Source organism: Mustela nigripes, chromosome 8 (genome assembly GCF_022355385.1).
Source record: "Mustela nigripes isolate SB6536 chromosome 8, MUSNIG.SB6536, whole genome shotgun sequence".
Classification (NCBI taxonomy): Eukaryota; Metazoa; Chordata; class Mammalia; order Carnivora; family Mustelidae; genus Mustela; species Mustela nigripes.
This window is the reverse complement of record NC_081564.1, coordinates 44,533,411-44,557,788: the sequence shown is the minus strand read 5'-3', so window position 1 is coordinate 44,557,788 and position 24,378 is coordinate 44,533,411. Positions and strand designations below refer to the sequence as shown.

Below are 24,378 nucleotides of genomic sequence, written 5' to 3'. Positions count from 1 at the left end.
TTAGAGCAGTTAAGTGTAGAATTTGAGTGTGCATTGGAACCACTTGGAAGGCTTGTTAAAACTCAAAGAGCTGGCTCATTCCGGGTTTTTGATTCAGTGGGTCGAGGCAGTTCTAACAAATTCCCAGGTGATGCGCATACTGCTGCTCAGTGACAACAGTTTGAGTCCCTGCAGAACTCACTACTTTATCTCAAATGAATCACCTGGGGCGAGAGAGCGCACAGTTGGTGGAGTGCCAGGAAGCCCTCCACGTAGGATCTGGCCTTGAAGGTCTGGAGGAAATCCCTATAGTCTCAACGCCCAGCCAGCGTGGTGGACATCCCAGGGCGAGGAGGTGAGGAGGCAAGACAGTACAGAAAGCAGAGGCATTGTAAGCGACGCTGGGACTATCCCCTGCATCACGGTCCCTCCTAGGACTGGGTTTGATCATTGTTACAGATGGATATTTAGTCTTTTCATTGTAAACTGGCTTCCACGTTGGGAAAAGAGATCCTTACTTACCTTTCCTTAACTTCAAAATGATAAGGACTGAGGCTTTTGAGCGATCTCAATAATGGAAATCTGAGGGACAGTGTTACTAAAAATGCATATAATAAAAAATAAGCGCCAGAGCAAAACAAAATATGTGCAAGGCTCAAAAATGAAGACGCTTCTTTGTCTTTCTGTTACCCGACTTCACCTGGAAAGAACGTACTCTGGTCCCGCCTCTGGGTCAACCTTGCGGGCCAATGGGGGGGTTCAGTTGGGGTGGGGGTCTCCTCCCACCGACTGGTCCAAAGCGACGCTACGCGCAGCTCCGCCAGAGGGTGGCGCAGTTCCAGCACTTTTGCAAGCGTCGCCCCCGAGGTCACCCAGCGGAGATTGGTTGGCTCGGGAGCACCGCCCACCGTCACGCTCCGCCCCTCGCGCTCCGAGGTGAGCACACGGTCAGGCCACCGCTCGGGGCGTAACTGAATCCCGGGCACGGATTCCTTTTTGGCTGCTGAGTCTGGGGCGGAGAATTCGCTCGGAGTGCTAACCCGAGCCGAAATCAATACCTACTCCGCTGAGGAGTGGGATCGGAATTGGGAAAACAATCTCCAAGCGCTCCCATTTGCTAAAAACCCTCTCGCCCACCGTCCCCCGTCCGGGAAAGACAAAAAGGGGAAAAAGAGTTAAAACATCAATGCCACACACTTTCGGCACAACTCCAGCAATATCCTCCCAGCCGGGTTCCAGAAGTTCGGCTGCCCCAGTCTGGGATCCCTACCGTAAGTCGCACCCCCAAAACCACAGGGCCGCAAAACGCAGAGCTGACCCTGCAGAGGAAGCCCCGCCAAAGGGGCGCTGCCCAGTCAGGCCCCGCCCCCGCCCCGCCCCGCCTTCCCCGGGTCGGCCCCGCCCCAGAACGGGTCCCGGGCGTCCCGTCAGCGGCACCGCCCAGAAAGGGGAGGAGCCGACGACGCCTTCCTCTTTCCTGCTCCACGCTCGTAGTCCGCCGCCGGCGTCTGCTCCCTCCCTAGGCTGGCACGGCATCCTGAGGCAGCCCTGCGCGCCGAGCCGGGGCGAGCCCAGCCGAGTCCCGCCGCTGTCCGCAGCCCGGCACCGCGGCAGCATGACCGCGCGCGGCCCAGCGCTCGGCCTCCTCCTGCTGCTGCTCTGTCCCGCGCAGGTGAGCGGACGTCCGCGACCCGCGAGGGCTCTGGGGGGGGGGGGGGGACGAGGCGGGGGCGCGAGGCGGCGAGGGCCGGCGCGGGTCCAGCTGGTCCTGGGGAAGTTGGTTCAGCGATGGAGCCCCTGGCGCACCCCTACCCCCACCCCTGCTCCGGGTTCTTTCCCTGGCCGCGCACTCTTCTCTCTGGTCTGGAAGAGGGGGCAACTGGAAGCAGCTTGCTTGATCTCTGGAGCTCATTCCAGCTGCGCTCACCTCATTTCTGGGTTTAGGATGTGCAATCACGGGGAAGGACGAAAGCGGGTACAGAGGAGGAGGGATCCTGTTTATTTAACCTGCCTGTAAAACAAAACAAAACACGAACTCTTTCTGAATTTGTTTAGAATATTCTACCCCTTTATTTCCCCTTCTTGTCTCCTGGATATGGTGGTGGGGGGGGGAGGGTAAAGAAGGGAAACAAATTGCCAAGTACCAAATTGAAACAGTCCTGAGTAACTCAGCTTGGTTTTATTGACAGCGCGAGTTTCTTGTCATTAACTCTTTTACAATTTAGAAACTGGGACCCAGCAGAGGGTAATTGAGTTTCTCCTTGTCACAGTATTAGCTAGCTACAGAATGGGGCCCAGAGCTCAGTGACCCAACTCCCTGGGTCAGCTTTTCCTTGGTTCAAGTAACCTAGGGCATGAATGCCTCGCTGCTGTTTATTGTTATTACATGTTTCAGGTGCACAGCTTTGTAATTTAACATGTACACTACAGAGTTATCACAGTCTACTTACTATTCATCACCATACAGTTGACCCTTCAACCATTTTGTCCATTCCCCAACCCCTCTTCCCCTCTAGTCTGTTACTGGATCTTTGAGTTTGGTTTGGTTTGGTTTGGTTTGTTAGATTCCCCATATCAGTGAAATGACCTGTATTTGTCTTTCTCTATCTGACTTATTTTACTTAGCATAATCCCCTCAAGGTCCATCCGTGTTGTTGCAAATAGCAAGATCTCATTTTTTTAAAATAGCTGATTGGTATTCCATTGTATAAATAAATATATCACATCTTTATTCATTCATCTGTCAGTGGACATTTAGGTTGTTTACGTACCTTGATTATTGTGAATAATGCTGCTGTGAATGTAGGGATGCATAAATCTTTTCCAATTAGTGTTTTCATTTTTTTCCTGTAACTGTTCAGGGGTAGAATATCTAGGTCATAAGGTATTTCTATTCTTAATGTTTTGAGGAATCACATAGTCTTTTCCACCGTGGTTGTACCAATTTACAGTCCCACCAACAGTATACAAGTGCTTCCCTTTTTCCACACCCTCCCCAACTCTCGTCATTTCTTTTCTCTTTGATAATATCCATTGTAACAGGTGCAGGGTGATTCCTCATGGTGATTTTGATTTGCATTTCCCTAATAGTGATCTTGAGCATAAGCATCTTTTCACGTAGCTATTGTATGTCTTGTGTGCTATCTGTATGTCTTTGAGGAAATGTCTGTTCAGATCTTCTGCCCGTTTTTTAATTGGGTTGCTTTTTTTGTTGGTGATGTTGAGTTGTATGGTTCTTTATATATTTTTGGATATCAACCCAGTTTGCCCAACATGTTATTGAAAAGACTGTCCTTTCTCTATTGTATATTCTTGGCTCATTTGTTGTAGATTAATTGTCCATACCTGTGTGGGTTTATTTCTGGGCTCTCAATTCTATTCCATTGATCTGTGTATCTTTTCTTATACCAATACCGTGCTACTTTGATTACTATAGCTTTGTAAAATAGTTTGAAATGAGGGAGTGTGAGATCTCCTGCCTTGTTCTTCTAAGATTCTTTTGGCTTTTGTGGTTCCACGTAAATTTTAGAATTATTTGTTCTGTTCTGAAGTATTCCTTTGGAATTTTGATAGGCATTTCACTGAATCTGTAGATTGCTTTAGGTGATATGGACATTTTAACAGTATTCTTCCAATTCATGAGCACAGAATTGTCTTTCCATTTCTTTGTGTCTTCTTCAGTTTCTTACATCAGTGTCTTACAGTTTTCACCTTGTTGGTTAAATTTATTCCAGATTTTTTTTCTTTTTTATATAATTGGAAATGGAATTACTTTCTTAATTTCTCTTTATGATACTTCACTGGTGGTGTGGGGAAACGCCACAGATTTTTGTGTAGTGATTTTGTATCCTGTGATTTTCCTGAATTCATGTATCATATCATCTGCAAATTGTGACAGTTTAACTTTTTCCTTTCTGATTTGGATGCCTTAATTTATTTTGCCTAATTGCCGTGGCTAGGACTTCCAATACTGTGTTGAACAAAAGGGACAAGAATAGGTATCCTGTTCTCCTATGAAGAACTTTCAGCTTTTCCCCATTGTGTATGATCTTAGCTGTAGGATTGTCATGATGGCCTTTATTATGTTGAGGTATGTTCCTTCTATATCCACTTTGTTGAGATTATCCATCATAAGTAAATGTTGAATTTTGTCAACTTCTTTTTCTGCATTTATCAAGACGATCGTATAATTTTTATCTGTTATCTTTTTGATGTGAGGTATCACATTGATTGATGTACAGATGTTGAACCATCCTTGAATCCATAGGATCAGTCCCACTTGATCATGGCCTGTGATCCTTTTAATGTATTATTGGATTTAATTTTTTTTTTTTTTTTTTTAATAATACCCTGGTCTGGTTTTGGTACACGGGTGATGCTGGCCTCATAAAATGTGTTTGGAAACTTTTCCTCCTCTTCAATTTTTTGGAAGACTTTGAATGTAGGTATTAAACCTTTTAATGTTTGGTGGGATTTGCCAATGAAGCCGTCTGGTTGGTCCCTGAACTTTTGTTTGTTGGGCAGTTTTTTGATTACTGAAGACTTCCTTACTAGTAATCAGTCTTTTCATATTTCCTATTTCATCATCATTCAGTCTTGCAAGGTTGTGTATTTCTAGGAATTCATCTATTTCTTTTAGGTTGTCCAGTTTGTTGGTTTGTAATTTTTTCATAGTAGTCTCTTATGATCCTTTGTATTTCTGCGATGTTAGTTGTCACTTCCCTTCATTTTTTATTTTGAGCCCTCTCTCTTTTTCCCTAGTCACAGACTGAAAGTGAAGAGGTGGAAAAAACATTCCATACAAATGGAAATGGAAAGAATATTGAAGTAGCTATACTCATATCAGACAAAATAGACTTTAGAACAAAGATTGTAGTAAGAGACAAAGGAAGGCATTCATTACGTAATGATAAAGAGGTCCACCAGCAAGAAGATACAACATTTATAAAGATACGTGCACCCAACATTGGAGCACCAAAATATATAAAACACATATTAACAGACTTAAAGGGAGAAGTTGAAAGCAATAGTAGTAGGAGAATTTAATAGCCCACTTTCATCAGTGGATGAAAAATCAATAAGGAAACATCAGTGTTAAATGACACAATAGACCAGGGGGACTTAATGGATATTGACAGCACTCCCTCTAAAAGCAGCAGAATACACATTTTCCTCTAGTGTACATGGAACTTCTATAGGATCAATCACATGTCGGGTCACAAAACAAGTCTCTATAAAATAAAGAAGGTTGAAATCCTACCAAGCATCTTTTCTGACCACTTTATATGAAATGACAAATTAATTATAAGAGGAAACCCCACAAAAATGAGGAGATTAAACTACATGCTACTGATCAACCAGTGGGTCATTGAAGAAAATCAAAGGAGAAATTAAAAAATACCTAGAGACAAATTAAAACAGAAATATGACCTACTGATCTATATGGGATGCAGCAAAAGCAGTTCTTAGAGCAAAGTTCATAGCAATACAGCCTACTTCAAGGGAGAAGAAAAATCTCAAATAATGTAACTGTAACTTTATACTGAAAGGAACTAGAAAAAGAAAAAACCAAGGCCCCAAATTAGTAGAAGGAAGAGAATAATAAAGATAAGAGCAGAAATAAATGAATTAGAGAAACTGAAAAGACAAGAGAAAGGATCAATGAAATTAAGAGCTGGCTCTTTGTACAGAAAAAATTGACAAACCCTTAGCTGCATTCACTGCTCTTTCTGTGTCTGCAGTTTTCTCCTTTAAAACTAGAGTTGGGGGATAAAGTCTAAGGATACAGCGCTGATTAAACCAGATGAGGACGCAGGATTGGAGCTCTGGGATTCTGTCCTTGTGCCCACTCCTGTACATGTCAGTAAGGAGGAGGTAGTAAATCAGAGGGGGAAGCAGATTCGGGGCTTTCCCTGGATTAGGAAAACTTCTTAAATTTCTGGGTAGTTCTTAGAAGCAGGTAGGTTTTGCTGACCCAGGAAGGGTCCAAGAGCCAAGAGAAGAGCTGTGGCTCCCTCCTTTCTCTATGTAGAGGGGATCCCCAACTGTGTGGGCTTGTGGGAGGGCACACCTCGGTGCCTGGTTGGGAGGCGAGGCAGAGGAGCAGGGGGGTGGTTTGGAATGGGGTCAGTGGGTAGATGACTCACTAGCTCTTGCTGTGGGCCTTTTACTCTGTCAGGTCTCAGGGTTTTGTTTTTGTTTTGAAGACTAACAATACCATGTAGGATTATTGGGGTTATTAGGTAACATGATCTATGGAGAGACCTTATCACTGTAGTAAAAACTCAAGAAACAGGAGCAATTCTGTGCCTTAAAGAAAATACAGCTCTTTCAGTTTGCCTCGAGTTTTAGGTCAGGATCTGGTAGACAGGCTTTACACTGGTAAGTAGCTTTAACATGCCTCTGAAATCCTTTCACCTCAAGATAATATCCAAGACTGATGGCCAATGAGTGCCTCTCCTCCTAGGGCTTTTTAGATAGGTCAGAGGTTCATCATGAGTCACTTGCAAAATGCCTAGGAAGGTCAGTAAATCTTAACTGGAAATATACCCTTGTTATATAACAAATTAATTCCCTTGCATGGGCAGAGGCTCCCAGTACCCCTGAATACAGTGGAGGTGGTGGTGGGGGTTCTGCTTTTAGAATTCTTACAGGGACAGCACCTTGTCTGGGGTGAGCCTGGGCACTCAGGAAGTTCTGTCACAGAATTAACAGACCTAACTGTCCTTTGTAAGGTCTGATAGACTTTTGGGGGGGATTTTTGCCTTTCTTAATTTTTAGTTCTTACAGATGATGAAAGAACATGAAACTGCATGGTTTGTAAACCTTCTGGTCATCCAAATAACGTGTGTGGTTTTGAGAAATCGTGTGTAATTTTTACAGGCGTTTTCTTGAGGAACTTGGAACATAGGGAGGTATGGGTAGGAATTAAGCCATTAAAATGATTTTTCCTGAAGAGATCAGCAGTGGTTTAATCTCTTGACCCAAGAGCATTGAAGAAAACCTACATTCACCCCAATTTCAGATGGTTACTTTTTCCGAGTCTCTCCTACTCCTTGTTTGATGCTGCGCTCAAATACCTTATTAACATAAGTAATCAAGGGAAAATGAGGTTTTTATTTTAGCGAGTGGGCAGAAAGAAAACGACTTGCTGAATGGGTCTTTGTATTGCTTCAGTGTTTGTCATATTACCCAGAACAAAGAATCCCTCTGGTGTGAAGACAGTATGATCTCTCTTTCCTGGGTAACCCTTCCCCACCCTCCACTCCCCCCCAAAGGGAGGCTTTTCAGCGTGTTTTAAGGAGGACACGTTATCTACTGCGGAAGCCAGGGTTAGACCCATCTCTAATCTGATCGTGGGTGCCCCTTTCTGCCCTGTCACCTGTAGTTCTGTGAAAGGCATCAGCTCTCCAGCCAAATAAACTACTTGCTGTCGAAATCCTGCCCATCTTCCAAGGCCCAGTTCAAATGCTGCATTATCCGTGAGATTTGTTACCCTGTCCCCCAGCTAGAAGGCCTTCTCTCTGAGTCTCTCAATCTGTGTTTATACTGCAGCAGCAGCCTTTACCTGGGTGTTGGTCTGGACTTTTCCTCTCACCAAGAGTGATCTTGGACAAACCAGTGATCCCCTAGAGCCTCTGTCTCCTTCCTCTGTAAAATCGGGTTAACATCTATGCCTACTTCTTACGGTTCTCATGGAAAGAGAACAAAATATTGCTTGCATTGAAGTAGTAGATTGTAGGCTCCTTGAGAGCAAGGACTGTATTTTACCATTTCCAGTATGGCCAAGAGTCTCTTTTCTGAGTCACTGGGTCATTTGGCCTTCGTGGGTTTAGGTGTAGGGATAAGATAGAAGGATTCAGAGGTGGTAGAAACCAGAATTGCATTGCTTTCTGGGTGATAATCAGTAATCAACTGTGGCCCAACAAATTTCTCTTTGCTTGGACTCTGCCTCTTATTTTCAGTGTTTGGAATATTTGCTTTGGCAAGAAAACTGAGGGGAACAAAAGAAGAAAAACTGTTTCTCATTTGTTTTGTGTTTTATATTTGACCCAAGCCTGTTTCTGATGCAAGTGTGCTATTGGGGGACTTGAGAGGGGAGTTTTAAAATTTGTTCTTTATCTTCTTATTGTCCCTTAGGCCAGAGGAACTCTAAGTTCCTGTCATTCACTAGTTTCATAAATGTAAAGTGGTTGCTATGGGCACAGTGTAGATACAAAAGTAGACCCTGTACGGAAGGCAATCCATAAACTGTAAACGTTAGTAGCCTCTGTCCTTGGCTTGTTCATAGTTGACTGAAGAAGGGGGGGATACATAAAATTACAATACGATGCAAAGTGTAGTCTAACAAAGGGAAGAACAAAATGTTATGGGCAGTCAGTTTTTGAACTGACCTTTGAAGGGTAAATTAATGCTTAACCAGGTAGACAAGAGGGAAACCGGAGAAAATGGGGGAGTTATCTAGTTGTTACGAAAAACCAATCAATTTGGTATGTAAGTTAACTCAAAACTTTTTCAAAACGATGTTGTAGATTGCAAGAAACTAAAAAAAGAGTTACCTAATTTGTGTGTAGTACTCCATTGCGAGGACACTGTGGTCTCGTTTTAACATTACAGGACCCCTCTAAAACACATGGGATGCTGTGTTTCTTGTTTTGCAGGAAATTATGGATACTAAGGATCAAGTGGTGTCCCAAAGTCACATAGCTAGTAAATGGCGGAGTAAGGGCTTGAACCACGGTCTTCTGACTTGTCCTCTAAATGTATTCAAAATCTTGCTACCAGATTCTCCATGTTTAGCAGGCAAAATTGAATGAGTGTTCAGCAGCTGTTCCAGATGGCCAATAGGGCATCTCCGTCAGGGCTTGTTCCTAGCTCCATTCTGGCTTCTCCAAAAGCCACTGATGAATCAGGGATCGTTTTATCCTGCTGGCCTGTCCCTTTGTTCACCTGCCACACTGTGTGAACATTCCATAGGAAAAGACCTGTGGATGGTATACACTCCCATCAACCTTCATGGTTTTGTTTTAGTTTGTGGCTTTGGATTATTTTTCAGTGGGTGCAAATGTCTAATACCAACTAGTAGTATGACCTTGGGCAAGTCCCTTCAACTGCAAGCTGGAAGGCTGATTTGAAAAGTGAAGATGAGCCGAGTCTATCTAACTAAAAAATGTATGAAGGAAACACCCATTTATAGGTATGCCTGGTGCTCTCACAGAGTATCCTTTGTTGTGTGGATCTGTTCACCCCAGGTTAGCTGTGAAACAGAGATCCAGAGATTTCCGTCAATGGAAGTCATACCAGACCAGCCTCTACCCCAGATGTGCTGCCATATTTGTTTAGTCTGCCTCCCTGACTCCAGGGAAATGGCAGGCAGCTTACTCTCTGGGTAGGATGCTCCATGTCTCTGCCTCTATCCCATCCTGCGTTGTCCTGACCGGCCAGGCCAGCCTCTCTGTTCCCTTCATAGGCCTCTCCCTACCCCTGACCTGACCCATCTTGCTGGCACTGGAGCTGGTGTGGCTCCAGGTTCTGCTGTGAGCTCTGCCCATCCAAGACAGTGGCAGAGAGGATAGGACCCCGGGCCCGCACTCTGCCTGCCGAGCGGTGGCCAGCGCAGGCTTCCAACTGAGGATGCTCAGCAGTAACCAATGTGACTTGACAGCTGCCTAGAGTCGTCCGTAGGAAGATGTAAATGGTACCGTTATTCCTACAGGTGAACACGTTTGTTCCCAGAGGGACGCTCTGTATGACACTCTGAGGTGACATCCGTACAGACGGAGCTGGAGCAGCTGGGGAGTGGGGCCCGGGGACAGGATAGAGAATGTTTAATTTACTTGGCCTTCAAAATCTTCATTCTCATTACTGCTTTTGTCACTTAGGAGCCACATGACCTCAGAGAGCCCTCCCTGAGCCTCCGTTTCCTTACCTGTAAAATGCTGCCCTACTGTACTAGAGGGTATCTGAGAAGTAGGCTAGGTGGGAGGGAAGGAATCCCCTTACTTTGTGTGTAGCACGCGGCCGATGTTCATGAAGTGTTTTCTGATGAGTTCGTTAGTCCTTGAGATTTACTGCAGCCGCCTGGAGTGCAGTACTCTGCTGCCGGTGTCCATAGCCTCTCCCCATAATCCGTGTGCTTCTGTAGAGCTCCCCGTCAGGGTCTGTTTAGCCATTGCTATAGTGGCTGACATGTAGCAGAAGGGACTTTTTTTTTTTTTTTAAACTTGCTGCACCCCTGTTATTATTGCAAGAAACTTCCCTGGCCAGTCCCGTACCAGATGGCTAAGCTCCGGAGCATGTTGTGAAATAGTCATCTGACCTGACCTTTGCAAGCAGACTCACTCTAGCCGTGTAACTCCTGAATTCGGGTGGAGAGCCAGAACAAGCAGTGGTTCTCATTTCTGAACTGCTTACGTCATCTGTTTGAACTCCTTCAGCTCATGGAGAGATTTGACGGTTCCTGCATCGGGAAGCGCAGGAGCAGATACTGCAGAGAGTTTCTGAGGCAATACAGCAGCCAGGCTCTGTGCCTAATGATTCTGCCATCTTCCTAGGGAGTCCACACAAGAGCCAGAAATGGCCCTCGGAACCTCTCTCCCCACATACCTGACGTTGAATGAATTCTCGTGAATTCTGCTTCATCCCATGGCAGGAGCCCACAGGTTCGGCCTGGCCAGAGCCTGTCATTGTGAATAAAGTTTGCTCCCCGCCTCCTACAGCCATCACTTGCCTGGCGTCTGTGCTTGTTTTTGAGCTACAACAGGTTTGTTGAGTATCCTCCGCAAAGACCTTACAGCCCATAAGCCTACGATATTTCCTGTTTGGCCCTCTTCGAGAAAGCCCGATGAATACGGTGGGGCAGTTGGGTTGAGCCAAAAGCCAGCCTGTGCAGGGTTGTTGAGGCTTATTTGTGAAAAAGCTGTTTCAAAGTGACTTTCACTTGTCCATCTCTACTGGTTACCTGTTGGGAGGAATTAAAAGCCTACAAAACCCAGATCTAATACAGTAGCATTGGCTGTATCTGAGAAGGGGATGCTTACTTGGCATATACCTGTGAGGTTGCAGATTTGTGATGAGCGGGGACGGAGTCCATAAGGGGAGGAGGACATAAATCCCACAGTTGTTTATTTTTAACATTTTAGGAATCGGTAAAATTTTAAAACGCTCCAATAAGATGGTTCTTGTGGTTATAAATAGCTCTGTATGCCTGGTCGGTGTCCACGAGACCTACTGTGAAGAATCATTACCCTTTGGGTTCGGATCTCTGGGCCCGGAGCACCGCCTTAACAAGACATGTCACGTGGCTGTCAGACCCGGAGTTTCTGATTCTGTTTGCCCTGGAGGTTGGTCATGCTTCTCTGTTCCGTCTGAATGTAGTGACTGACAGCATGCTCGCTCTCTGCAGTCCTTGCCAGTGGGCTTTTCTCCCGTGTGAAGGACATCTGAACTCATGTCTCCTGGCAAAACACACAGGGTATGAAACAGACAGCTTTTAGGTGGACAGCTCAGTGACCTGAAGGACGGCCGGTACATGCAGCCACCGGCCGTCTCCAGCCCTGAGCTCAGGTTTGGTCAGACGCACTTTGGGCCCCAGCAGACCACAGACATTGCTAGGTTTGTTTCTGCGTTGCTTCCTCAAGTGGGCTTTACGGATGTGAAGTCAGCAGCAGGCATTCTCAAAGCCTAGTAAAGGCAGTGTTCAGCCACACCTCACTTTTTGAAAAGCAGGTGCTTTGCCTAGAAAGGAGGCATGTGCTGTGTGTGAGCTGCTGGTTGCATGGTGCATTCTTGCTCTCAGCGTCAGCTCATGCCTGGACATCCCGAGGATGCTAAGGTGCACCTGTCATCTTGGTCCATAAAGTCCTGACCACCGGCTGTGCGGTGGCCATTTGGAGACTGGAAATCCAGTCATTCCAACACCAGCTAGGGTCTTGGTGAGATGAGAGATGAGCGTGGCCCAGCCAGGGGTGACTCTGGGAGGAGCCTGTGGCATAAGGAACTCTGGCTTCCAGAACATCCAGGAAGCAGCCAGGCCTTGGGTGGGGTCTGGCTTGGCCATTTTTAGATGTGGCCTCAGATGAGTCACTCTACCTGAGTAACCGGCAGTTTGCTCTTCTGTACAAGGGTATTGTTCCAGTACCAGCCCTCCAGAACTGAAGATTGAGGGATCCAATGCCTGGATGCTGGGAGAGGCGGCCGCATACCCTCCGGGGAGCCATTGGACCAGTGCTGCTCAGGGAGGGGAGGGGCTGTGCTTGCCTGGGTCCCGCAGGCCCACCAGGACCCCAGGGGAGATGGTGGTCAAGGAGTGGCTTTGTAGGGTAACAGGAGCATGGGGAGTGTCGGGGTGGGAGACGCAAAGGCACAGGGCTAGGCAGGTCCCCCTCAGTGTGGGACAGAAGGTATGGAGGGGTGGGACATGAGCGTGCACACCGGAGTCAGGTGGGGCCGCTGGCGCTTGTCTCACAGGCCGCAGGAAGGTGGATGGAGGTATCGGAGCATCAGAAAGCTCTGGCACCCCAGCTCAGGAAGAGCCCAGCTGGTGGCTGTGTAGGAGGTGGTAGGGGTGGGTCGGGGGTGGCCCCCAGGGGAGTAGTGCACAGGGGAACAAAGGGTGGCTGTGGGCTCAGCAGGGAAGGAAGGGACACAGAAAGGGTACCTGCACTGGGAGCTTTCCAGGAGGAGAGATTGGCAGTGGAGGAAGGACTGGTTTCCTTTGGAAGCCTGGGACTGTGGGGCAGGTCACGAGAAGTGCAGCTGGAGAGGCATCGGGGTCGTTTGGCCAAGAGGGAGGATGAAATCAGAGCGGTGTTTATCTGTAGGAGCAGACGAAAGGATGCACAGGGATGCACAAAGAGATGAGGCCGAGAAGGTAGAAGAGAGGGGGTCAGGTGGTGGAGGCCCCTGAGGAGGCTGAGAAATGCCGCACCAGCACCAGCTGGTTTTCAGGTTTTCAGCCCATGGTGATCAGAGGGAGGGGAGGTGAGAGAGCGCTGAGGGGGGAAAGGAGGGCTCCCCACCAGCACAGCTGTGCAAGTGAGTGCACCCATGCCTGTGCCTCGTGCAAGGTAGGGCGGGGAGGCGGTGTGCTGCTAGACTGAGGATTCAGAGTCTCTTTCTGCAACTGGAATGTTCTGGTTTGAATTGTGACTCTGCCACTCTTACACAAATCAGCTTCTCTGTGCCTCCCATTTCCTCATCTGTAAAATGGGTATGATAGCACCTCTGTCATCAGCTTGTTCATCAGGATTAATAGCATTAATATATGAAGAGCAGTGAAACAGTGCCTAACACATAAGCAAATAGCTTGTAAGTGGCTTTGGGCCCCACTGGGTTGGGGATGCTTCTAGAGGCAGGACAACCTTGAGAAGCAAACCTAGAAGGATTGAGTCAAGCACAATTTTCCTGAGCCCAAAGAAATGTCAGGTGTTTTGCTTCAGGTCTTTAGATCCTTTACTGAGGTCCCAGCAGTTAGAAGACGGTAATCATTTCTTGCGTTGGATTGTATAGTGCTTTTGAGTTTACCAAGTACTTCCACATATAGTCCCGTATCCGATCTTCGCAGCGAACCTGTGAGATTGGCAGCCGTTATGAGCCATTCGCAGGGAGCAGAACTGCTCGGCCCAGGCTGGGGACTTGCCCCACGTGCCGTCAGGCTCGGCGTGCACGCTGATTGAGAGCCTCCCGGGTTCTGAGGATCAGAACCTGGGGCTCCTGACCTTCCCCCACTCCCCTGTCCCACCTCTATTTTGCCAGGCTATGGAAACTTCGCGTTGAAATAAGAGCTGTGGGTTATAAAGGATGACTGTGAACCACAGTGCCCTGGGCCTTTATTTTCTTTCATAGCGCTGAACGCTGAGGAAAGGGAACCAAGACTCCACACCCGCCTCCCATTAGTCATGCCAGAGTTGTGGTTTGTTGACTGGGTTTCTGTCACTCCGGTGGGTGACTTGCCAGAGGGCCCCAGGCCTGGGCCTGCTTGCCCGTTGGGTCTGTTGAGCATTCTGCCAGGTCTGGGGGTGAGGGGCCACTTGGATTTAAATGTCAGTCTCAGCAGTTATGCCTCCTTCTTTGCAAAAAAGGCAAAAAGCCTTTTCAAATGTCAGTAGATGGATAATTTCCTTTTAATTGTAAAACTGGAGTTTGGGAAAAAGCTGTACTTTCCCTGGAATCACTAGGTCCGTGGCCTAATTGCTGTAATTCTTTTCAAATCAAAATAGTGGTGGAATTTTGCAACTTCTAGGCAAAGGTTTGATATGTGGCATTGTTGAATACTTGTCACTTCCTCCTTTGTATAATTTCCCTTCCTTGTGAGTAAACATATATTTTAATGAGTCCTGATAGGTGTAAGTGATGATGTCTGTTTTAAAATATCTGGAGGGGGGGCACCTGGGTGGCTCAGTGGGCTAAGCTGCTGCCTTGGGCTCAGGTCGTGATCTCAGGGTCCTGGGATCGAGTCCCGCATCAGGCTCTCTGCTCAGCAGGGAGCCTGCTTCCTCCTCTCTCTCTGCCTGCCTCTCTGCCTACTTGTGATCTCTCTCTCTCTGTCAAATAAATAAATAAAATCTTTTTAAAATAAAATATCTGGAGAATGAGAGGCACTGGGTGGCTTAGTCGTTTAGGCATCTGACTCTTGGTTTCGGCTCGGGTTGTGATCTCAGCGTCTTGGGGTGGAGGCCTACAGCAGACTCCACAGTCAGCTGGGAGTCTGCTTGGGATTCTCTTCCTCTCCCTCTGACCTTCCTGCGCTTATGCACTCTCTCTCAAATAAATAAATAAATATTAACATATCTGAAGAATGAATTAAGTCTTTCTGAGCCCTTTGATTCCCCTGCACATACACACCCCAGCCTCCTGTGAGCTGTTTTTTCTTTCATGTTTTTAGCATTTCAGGAGCCCTTGGGAAGATTTGTATCTTGATGCCAGAGACCAGCAAATAGACTGACCTCCTTGCCTATGTGTGGGTTCATATGCCACTGATGCTGGAGAGAATTCACTCTGTGACTTCTATTCAGATTTTTTTTAATGGCTTTTCTGTGAGGTGTCCTGGGAGTCATGGTTGCTTCTGGATAGCTTTTGTTTCCCTGTGGGACAGATGACTGCAAGCCCGTGCAGGCCTGTGGCCCTGGTCAGCGTGGCCGAGCTCGCTGACATGCTGATTCACGCTGCACCCTCCTCCCCTTCCCAGCTTTCTGACAGCCTTGTGACTCTCACATGGGGAATATGAGTGGCCCTTGAGAAACCTCCATGGAAGAGTAGAACATTTTTCTTTGAAGATTGCTGAGGTGGTTTTCCTTAAAGTTAGCACATGCCTTGCTTTCTCCTTAAATCTTGAGGACAAGATGTTTATTCTCATTCTTTCTTAGGGTTTGTTGGTGTTCTGGGTTTTGCTTTTCATGTTACTCATGATGTGCTGATACTATTTAACCTAAATATATGTGGAAATGTTCCTTTGTTATTTGGAGCTAGTTTCACATGCAGATGTGCAAAAATAGGGCCTTAATAATTGCATACTCACATACTATCTTGCTTTTTTCCCTCTACATGGATTTTTAGTGATCTTTAAGGATGTATAGCTTCCTTTCATCAACAAATTAGCAGGAAGTAGAAATCATGTAAATAATTTCTAGGACCTCCTTAACTGACTGTCTTGATAAGCCCATTGTGGGCATCTGGTCTATTTTAACTATTATTTTTCAAAATATTAACTACCGGGGCGCCTGGATGGCTCAGTGGGTTAAAGCCTCTGCTTTCAGCTCAGGTCATGATCCCAGGATCCTGGGGTCATGTGATCTCTGTCAAATAAATTAAAAAAAAAAATTAACTACCCAGTGCCTCTTGCTGCCACTTCAATTTATGGGTAACATTGGAAGGTTCTGTACTGGTGTTTCGCTGTTGAAATTTCCCTTAGCCTTTGAGGCCCTGATGGATGGAGTTTTGTGTCGACTCTGTAGGTGTTGGCACAGTCCTGTGTGTGGTATGGAGAGTGTGGAATTGCATCTGGAGACAAGAGGTACAACTGCCAATACTCGGGGCCACCAAAACCCTTGCCGAAGGACGGGTATGACTTAATGCAGGTAAATTTGCTGTCGGTGGCACTGGGAACACAAGATGCTAATCGGAGATCCTCTGGAATTATCCCATAAATATCGGTGGTGGGGTGGGGCTGAAACTAACAGGCTTAAATCTTATCCCAAACGCTTATCTGGGGTGCACCGGGGCACAGAAGATAACATAATTCTGGGGTGGAATTTCCCCGGGGCTGACTTTATGCCTTTCTCATCGTTTCCCCACAGCAAGTTACTACTGAGGGACTGACCTTGGTACCTAAGTCTGGCTCTTTGCAGCTTCTTGAAAATGTACTAGAAGTTTGCTTTTTTTTTTCTCCCCCTGGTTCTTGGGTTTCACAACTCAAATCAGCGAGGCCGCCAGGTGCCTATGACTCCTTTGTCCTCGGTTTAGTGATTCCTCCATTTTCCACCCAGAATCTGTGAGCTTCGGTTACTACCAGGATTCTGTTCTCTGCTGTCCTGCTTACCATTCCTGATACACAGCAACATTAGAGAAGAACTAGAAAAATCCAGGGGATAAGACTGGTTCTAGAGCCTTAAGTAATGTAAAATCAAGTTGACACAGGGCACCAGGCCTCCTCGACCTACACGCTGCTTTCATCAGAATTATGAAAGACATCTGACTTTCCTGGGAATAACCAGTGGAAGTAGTAAATAGCGTTTGGGTTAAACTTAAACATAAAACTTAAGAGATAAAACTGACTGTCAAGGGAGGAGAGTGAGCTTCCAAATAAGAAAAAAATTTGAGGAGCACCTGGGGGGCTCAGTCGGTTTTAGCATCTATCTTCAGCTCAGGTCATGATCTCAGGGCCTTGGGATGGAGCCCCACATTGGGCTTCCTGCTCAGCAGGGAGTCTGTTCTCCCTCCCGCTTGTGCTCTCTCTCTCAAATAAATGAATAAGAATCTTTAAAAAAAATTTTTTTCTTTAAATATTTCTACTGCTTCTATTTTTGCCACTCCCTTTTTTATAAATAATAACTGTGTTAGTCTTTTATTGTTTTAAACATTGTATTTACTTATTTATTTGAGAGAGAGACTGAGAGGGTGCACGCACACAGGTGGGGGGAGAGGGAGAAACATACTCCCCATTGAGCAGGGAGCCTGAGCCCCAGCCTGACCTGGACTCAATCCCAGTGCCCTGGAATCATGACTTGGGCCCAAGACAGACGCTTAACTGACTGAGCCACCCAGCTGCCCCCAATTTGAAAGCCTTTTAAAAGAATATTGCAAGAACTTGGCAGACACCTATCTTGCTTACCTAAAAAAAGGACTGTGTAAATAAAATGGTCTTATTTCATTGAGGAATGTGTATCCTTATTTGACTTTGCTGCTGTGATAACTGTGCTTTCTCACCCAAAAGGAGCTCTGCCCGGGCTTCTTCTTTGACAACGTCAGCGTGTGCTGCGACGTGCAGCAGCTGCGGACCCTGAAGGATAGCCTGCAGCTGCCCCTGCAGTTTCTGTCCAGGTAGGCTGGCCACCCAGCATGCACACAACAGCTGGTTTCGAGCGCTTGTTAACCAGGGGCATTCTGATTTCCTCCTAAAGTTAGTTTTTATGTTGTTTCAATATAATATATTTCAATAATATAAGTCGTAGCCTTGGGACTTCTCAGAAATCAAGCATAAATTCTTGATAAAGTAAAGAGTCACCAGAGTTCATCGTCTTTCCAGTTCCGTGCAGAGCAGAGGCGTGGGCTTCCTCTGAGACAGCCCCGTCCCAAGGGGCTTTGCACTGTGAACTGGGTCCTTTCACTCTCGGGCCTCTGGGTGCTGTGCAGAGGAGGAGAGGTTCAGGTGGTCCTGCCATGTCTGTGACCAGAGATTCCCCCCTCCACGAGGTCCTCTGCATGGCTGTCCTCCCCTCACTGCCCCTGGATGGCACAGGGCTCTCTCCCCCTGCAGTGACTTGAGATGCTAGAGTCCCAGCCATCCTTAGAGCTGGCCTTTGGTAGCTGTTAACAGGATTGTTCTGGCAGAGTTGGCTGGTTTTGTCAAAATTAGTCCACTCTCCAGGCTGTTCTCTATGCCCAGGGCTGTGAAAAGGGTTGCATGGTAGATGTTCTTCTTGAAGCTTACTCACTGGTTCTCAAATGTGCAAAAGAGCAAGCTGGTGGGGGGTCTGTAGAACAGCACCTCATGGTATCTTTCTAAATTTTTTACCCTGAAGCACCCTGATAAAGGTGGGTGGCAGGAACATGGGAAGAAGGGAAGCCCTCGTCTGTGTGCATAGCATGGCGGGTGACAGGACAGTCGGCATCCACTGAGGAAACCCTGCTTCTTCCCAGAGGTTTAAGTTGGCAATATGGAGTGGAAAACCACCCCTAAACTGTCCTTTAAGGGCAGCCTACCGTAGAGTAGATCAGAAAGTTGAGAATCTCGTCAGTCCAGCACACCCCACGGAAGGCTAGGGGATGTTGATGGAGCGAGGCTGGAGCCCTCATTCAGTCAGAATACATTTATTTAGCACCCCCTCTAGACAGGCGCTACAGACATAAGGATAACCAAGATCAAGAGATAACCAAATGTTCCTCCGGTTGTCAGCTCTCTTTGTAATAGCGAATCAAGAGAAGCCAACATAGGGAATATGGTACAACTATCAAAATCGATGATTGCAGAGATTAAATGTGGCAACATGGCAAGAGTTCGTAATCCATAGAACGTGGTCGAAATCCATGCACCCCAGGAGCAGTTTCCGTTAGGATGGTGTAATTGTGGTTCCTGTGCTTGTCACGGGAAAGCACGGGATTCCTGAAGGCATGTCTGCTCCCTCACTAGACCAGGGGCATTGCAGGCTGGGACCACGCCCCCCTCCCCGGTTCTGTGTTCTGTGTTCTTGGCACCTGGACTGGATCAGAGTCGAGAGTGACTGCGATTTGGCTGTGCTGTGAGAATGCCCATGTAATGAAGCAGCAGTTTCTGTAGATAACAGTGAATCCGACTGGGGAGCCAGTTCTGCCGCCCAACAGGTCAACATTAGGAGCTTCAGCCGTGAACCTGAAGGAGAGCAGTCTGTAGTTCTCATGAAAACCCATGGCTTCTGCAGTGCGTACAGTCGGAGAACGCCTCCGCTGTCCTTACAGCTTCTCCTCAAGCCGCAGGGAAATCCTCTTGTGTTTAGAGAGGGCCAAGGGGTTACCTGGGGCTTGAAAAAAGCCCTTCCGTAGGAAGGTGAACATTCTAACGTGTGAGTCTCATTTTTCCCTCATTTTTCTTCTTCATCAGAATTGTCACCGTGACGCTCCCTAGTTGCTTTAGCTTCAATACAAAACATACTCATGTATTACAAAGCACAGAAGCATTTTTCTCTTTCTGAAATTACACCTGGACAACATATGTGTAGTACTTGGGGCAGTTTTTAAAGAGACTTCCGACTTTGGGTTGAGAATGTCTGGGTTTAAGAAATCCTTTGGTAATTTATTTGTCGTTTTATTATAAATTTTAAATGGTCTTTGCTTCTTGTAAATTGTGTTTTTGCTGGCCCTATTATCTGTGAGATCAGACAAAATATAGTTTACTTTTTCTTTAGATGTCCATCCTGTTTTTATAACCTAATGAACCTGTTTTGCGAGCTGACGTGTAGCCCCCAGCAAAGTCAGTTTCTGAATGTTACAGAAACTGAAGATTATGTAGATCCTGTTACAAACCAGACGAAAACAAACGTAAAAGAATTACAGTACTATGTTGGAGAGAGTTTTGCCAATGGTGAGTAAACTTCTAATTATTCCTTTTTTTATAGTTGATCAGGGCAGTGGATTTATTTGTTCCTTTCAGTTGTTAGCTATGTGAAAGGGATAATTTTTAATTCCGTTGGCCCATGAAACAGGAAGTGTTGCTTCGTGTGTATCTAGACTTGAGCTACAACCCATAAAACAATCTCTTTAAAGTATTTGCTTAACTCCTTCCTAAGTTTCCACATAGAAATTTTTAGGGCATGCGAACTTATTTCTGTACACTTTAGAAGCCATTAGACCTTTTTTCTAGTGGATTTGAATCGTGTAACTTCTGAGTTGTTGCAAAACTTAAGGAGAGGGTGTGGAAGGGAAAGTAGAGGAGGGGAGGTTTGACTATGAAGAAACACATCACCATAAGGGACAGTAAGCAGGTTCAACATCAGGAGAAAGGGAACTACAGCAACTAGAAATCATAGGACAGTCTGAGAAAGACCTTCTAGCATTTGTTGAAAGTGATTGAAATCAAAGAGTTCTGATGTTGAGATTGTTAAGGGCAGTGAGGCTTGTTTAATACTGTGACAGTGGGTACGATCATGATACATTTGCCAAAACTCATAGAATGTACTCTACCTAGTGTGAACCCCAAAATAGACTATGGGCTTTGGGTGACAGTGGTCCGTCATCATAGGTTTATCAGATGTAACGAATGCACCACTGGGCACTGTTGATGGTGGCGAGGTTGCGCTTGTGAGCAGGAGTTATACGAGAATTCTGCCCAATTTTACTGTGAACCTAAAACTCCTCTTTAAAAAAAAAAAATATTTGAGAGAGTGAGCAGAGAGTACAAGTGGGGAGGAGGAGGGGGAGAGGGAGCCAGAAAAGCAGACTCACTGCTGAGTGGGACCCAGATGAGGGGCTCAACCTGAGCCCAAGGCAGATGCCCAGCCGAACCACCTAGGCACCCCATCTAAAACTCCTTTTTAAGAAGTCCATTAAAAAATAAATAGGGGCACCTGGGCAGCTCAGTCAGTTGGATGTCTGCCTTGGGCTCAGGCCATGATCTCAGGGTCCTGGAATCAAGCCCCGAATCAGGCTCCCCACTCAGTGGGGAATCTGCTTATCCCTCTCTCTGCCCCTCCCCCTGCTCATGCTTGCTCACATTCTCATAAATAAATAAATAAAATCTCATAAAAAATAAGTAAGTAGAGGCACTAAATGCTAACTCAGAGGGGAATGGATAAACATTGGAGCATAGTCATAGTCTATAGAATAGTTAAAACTGTTAAATGTGTGAATTAGTTGTATCAGTCGAATGACCTAAAAAACTGAAAATAAGTTACAGGATATATGTAGCATGTTTTTTATATTAAATAGTACTGCATATCTATGGATACAACATACCATGAAAATACATAAACGTGCATAGGAAACATCAAATTCAGGTTGTGGTTTACCTTCAGGAAGGACAAGTATTCATAGGGAAGGGGTTCAGGGGACTTTAGATAGGTGAACTATACGATAGGCCAATTCTATTTCAATAAAACTGTTAAAAAAAATCCATATATAAATATAGCATAGAAAAACTATAGAACTCCAAAGACTAGTCTCTTAAAAAGAAGTAGAAAAAAGATAGGAATTGTTTCAAAAGAATGCCATTTGGAGATTTCCTGACCAGCAGTGACAGAGGCCGGAAGGTAGTGGAATCCTCATGTTCCTAAGGAGGTCACTCCACCCGAACTGCCTTTCAGGAGTGAGGGTAAAACACAATGAATTTATTAAGTTTCTCCTTAGAGTTTAGAGAAGAAGATCCTGGGATGTTTCTAACAAGTAGGTGTGCTGTCTAAAACCGGGTGTCTCTCAATCGGATGGGGGCCCCCGGCTGTGGGGCGAGGGCCAGCAGGAAGCCAGTGGCACGGACAGTGAAAAAAATCACCGAAGGCAGAATAAAGGGGATAGAAGTCTGCAGGGTGGGAGCGGGGGAGCAGCAGGCTGGACAGCAGAGGAGAGAGGGGCTGTCGGCAAGGAGACAGTGGCTGGGGGCTGCTTTTAAAGGGAGGAGTGAGGCGGTATGGGCAGTATGGAACTCTCCCTTTGTTGGTATCTGGGCCTGCTTGTAAGTAGCCCGCTGCTCAGTTAGGGCTTGGGGGTAGGGGGCTGGTCACCTGCTGGCCCCTGGGGCAGGCCCCTGCTCCAGCCTGCCGCCTGTGGCCAGCGGCCTCTGTGGTGGGCACTGGTGAGTGAGTGTTAATACCGGACCCATTACGGCTGCTTTGTTATGTGCAGGAGGTCATTGACATTGCCCTTATTTCGAGTGTTGTCTTTATGTGCACTAAAACAGAGACAAAAGAGAGCAGTAGTAGGTTCATTCACACGTGACCTCTGCCCTAAAACCAGATTCCTCCTCAGAGTTCCAAACTCTTCAGCGGTGGGGTTTCCTGCCCCAGATTTGTGGAGCCAGCTTCACTGACTGCAAAGACACTAGGGCTCCTGCTTCTCCTTCCTCAGCCTCCGCTCGTTCTTCTCTACAGTGGTAGTAAGACTTATCTGAGCGTCGGGGATCATGTAAAGCCTTTCCTGTGTATTTTTTATGTTTAAGTTCCTTGGAATGTAGCCCAGCGTGTTGCTGGCAGGGTGATAAGTCTGTGTCAGGGGTAATCTCTACTCCTGCCCTGGGTGTTTACTGTCCCACCCACCGGCCAGGGGCTTCTGGGTGCAGGGCCGATGGCTGCGTCTGCATTCAGGGGCCTTTTGTAAGATCGCCCCCCCCCACCCCTTGACGAAAGCAGCATGGTGTCTCAGCCCTTTGCGCTCCTTCCTCTGCCAGCCATGTACAACGCCTGCCGGGACGTGGAGGCCCCCTCCAGTAATGACAAAGCCCTGGGGCTCCTGTGTGGGAAGGACGCCGGGGCCTGCAACGCCACCAACTGGATCGAGTACATGTTCAATAAGGACAACGGCCAGGCGCCTTTTACCATCACGCCCATTTTCTCAGGTAGACTCCCAAGCCCAGGAACCTTAATCTGCAACAGGAAGATAAACAAATTCAGGTAACTAGTTCCTGGACTTTCCAGGAGTGAGAGAGCTAAGTGGAACATTCTCTCCCCGCCCCTGGTTAATTGAGGGGGCTGGCAAGGAGCGTGGAGGAGGAGGAATTGCCTTCCGGTGTTGCTGCCCAGTTGTAAGAATGAGTCCGGGTTTTTGTTTTCTATTAAAACAAAAAACAAAAAACCCGAAGCATTACAGAGGACTTTTAAGGAGCCCCGCGATCCTAGTAGACTTGCTCCTCCATGGAGTTGTACCGTGGAATGTGGGGTGCTCCGACCTCGGGGACAAATCGGTGCCCGAAGTTATTGGCAGAAACTCACACTTCTGCAGGACAAGACAGTAAAACCTCATGCAATCACACAGAAGCCTCCCGTCCTTTTTGCTCTTATGGTGGTCCATGTGTCGTCCGTGTGCTTTATCACTGGGTTTCAATATCATCAAATGCAGAATTTGTCATTTGTATCCCTAAGATATTCATTCAAGCCCATCCCCCCTGCAGATCTTCCGGCCCATGGGATGGAGCCCATGAACAACGCCACCAAGGGCTGTGATGAGTCTGTGGATGAGGTCACGGGGCCGTGCAGCTGCCAAGACTGCTCGGCCGTGTGTGGCCCCAGGCCCCAGCCGCCACCCCCTCCGGCTCCCTGGAGAATCTTGGGCCTGGACGCCATGTACGTCATCATGTGGACCACCTACATGGCGTTCTTGCTTGTCTTCTTTGGAGCAGTATTTGCCGTGTGGTGCTACAGGTGAGCAGTTCCGTGTGATCCCCAGGGCGAGAAGAGCAGGGTGATCCAGGTGGCCCTTCCAGCTTGCGCCTGGCAGTTCTTGTTTAATGAGACCAAGAGACAAGTATCACGTGAATACACTCTGTGATTGTGTGTGTCCTGGGTTTAATTAGTAGGCAGTCAGAGGCCTGCTGAGGCATTTAAACATTTGAAGTTGGTTTCGTGATTTATTCAAATCGCTGAGTGATTTTTAAAGCACTGTGCATTAATCACCCATTCTTTAACAGCCCGTCTTAGCTGAATCTGATTTAAATCTGATCAAATGCAATACTGTCTACAATGCTTTTAGATTCACAATGAGGAAGTACATTTTCTTTAACTTTCATTTTGAAATAATGCTAGACTGAACAGGAGGGTGCAAAAATAGAGTTTATATGTATCCTTTACACAGCTTCCCTTAATGCTACGACTTCCATCACTCATAGTATGTATTAATCAGAACTGCAGAAACAACGCTGGTGTAGCTGTATTAGCTAAACCACACACTTCGTTCAGCTACTACCACGAAAACCTTCCTCTGCCGCCCTTGTTCTATTTAGGACCCCACTCCACGTTCACTTTCTGTTTACTGCTGTCTCCCAGTCTGTGGCTGATTTTCTGGAGTTTTTTTATGGCCTCAACGCTTCTGATGAGTCCTGGACAGTTATTTTGTAGAATGTCCCCCCGTAGGCTTTATCTGATAGATCTTTTTCTGATCTGATCTCGTGATCAGATTGAGGCTGTGTGTCTGTGGCAAGAGCATCACAGAAGTGATGAGTCTTTCTCAGCATCTCATTTGGGTGCTGCACGATCTCCCTGCACCTCTCCACTGGTGATGCAAACC

At 46.7% G+C, this 24,378-nt stretch overlaps 1 protein-coding gene across 1 annotated transcript in view; it reads left to right on the top strand.

Moving 5' to 3' along the window:
* Positions 1-1,165: 1,165 nt before the first annotated feature.
* NPC1 (NPC intracellular cholesterol transporter 1) overlaps positions 1,166-24,378 on the top strand; it is a 48,043-nt gene continuing 24,830 nt past the window's right edge. The window contains exons 1-6 of the mRNA XM_059408060.1: positions 1,166-1,651; positions 15,933-16,055; positions 17,411-17,517; positions 19,578-19,753; positions 22,547-22,714; positions 23,267-23,516. Of these exons, the coding sequence (XP_059264043.1) occupies positions 1,166-1,651; positions 15,933-16,055; positions 17,411-17,517; positions 19,578-19,753; positions 22,547-22,714; positions 23,267-23,516 (1,310 nt within the window). The remainder of the gene's footprint in view (positions 1,652-15,932; positions 16,056-17,410; positions 17,518-19,577; positions 19,754-22,546; positions 22,715-23,266; positions 23,517-24,378) is intronic.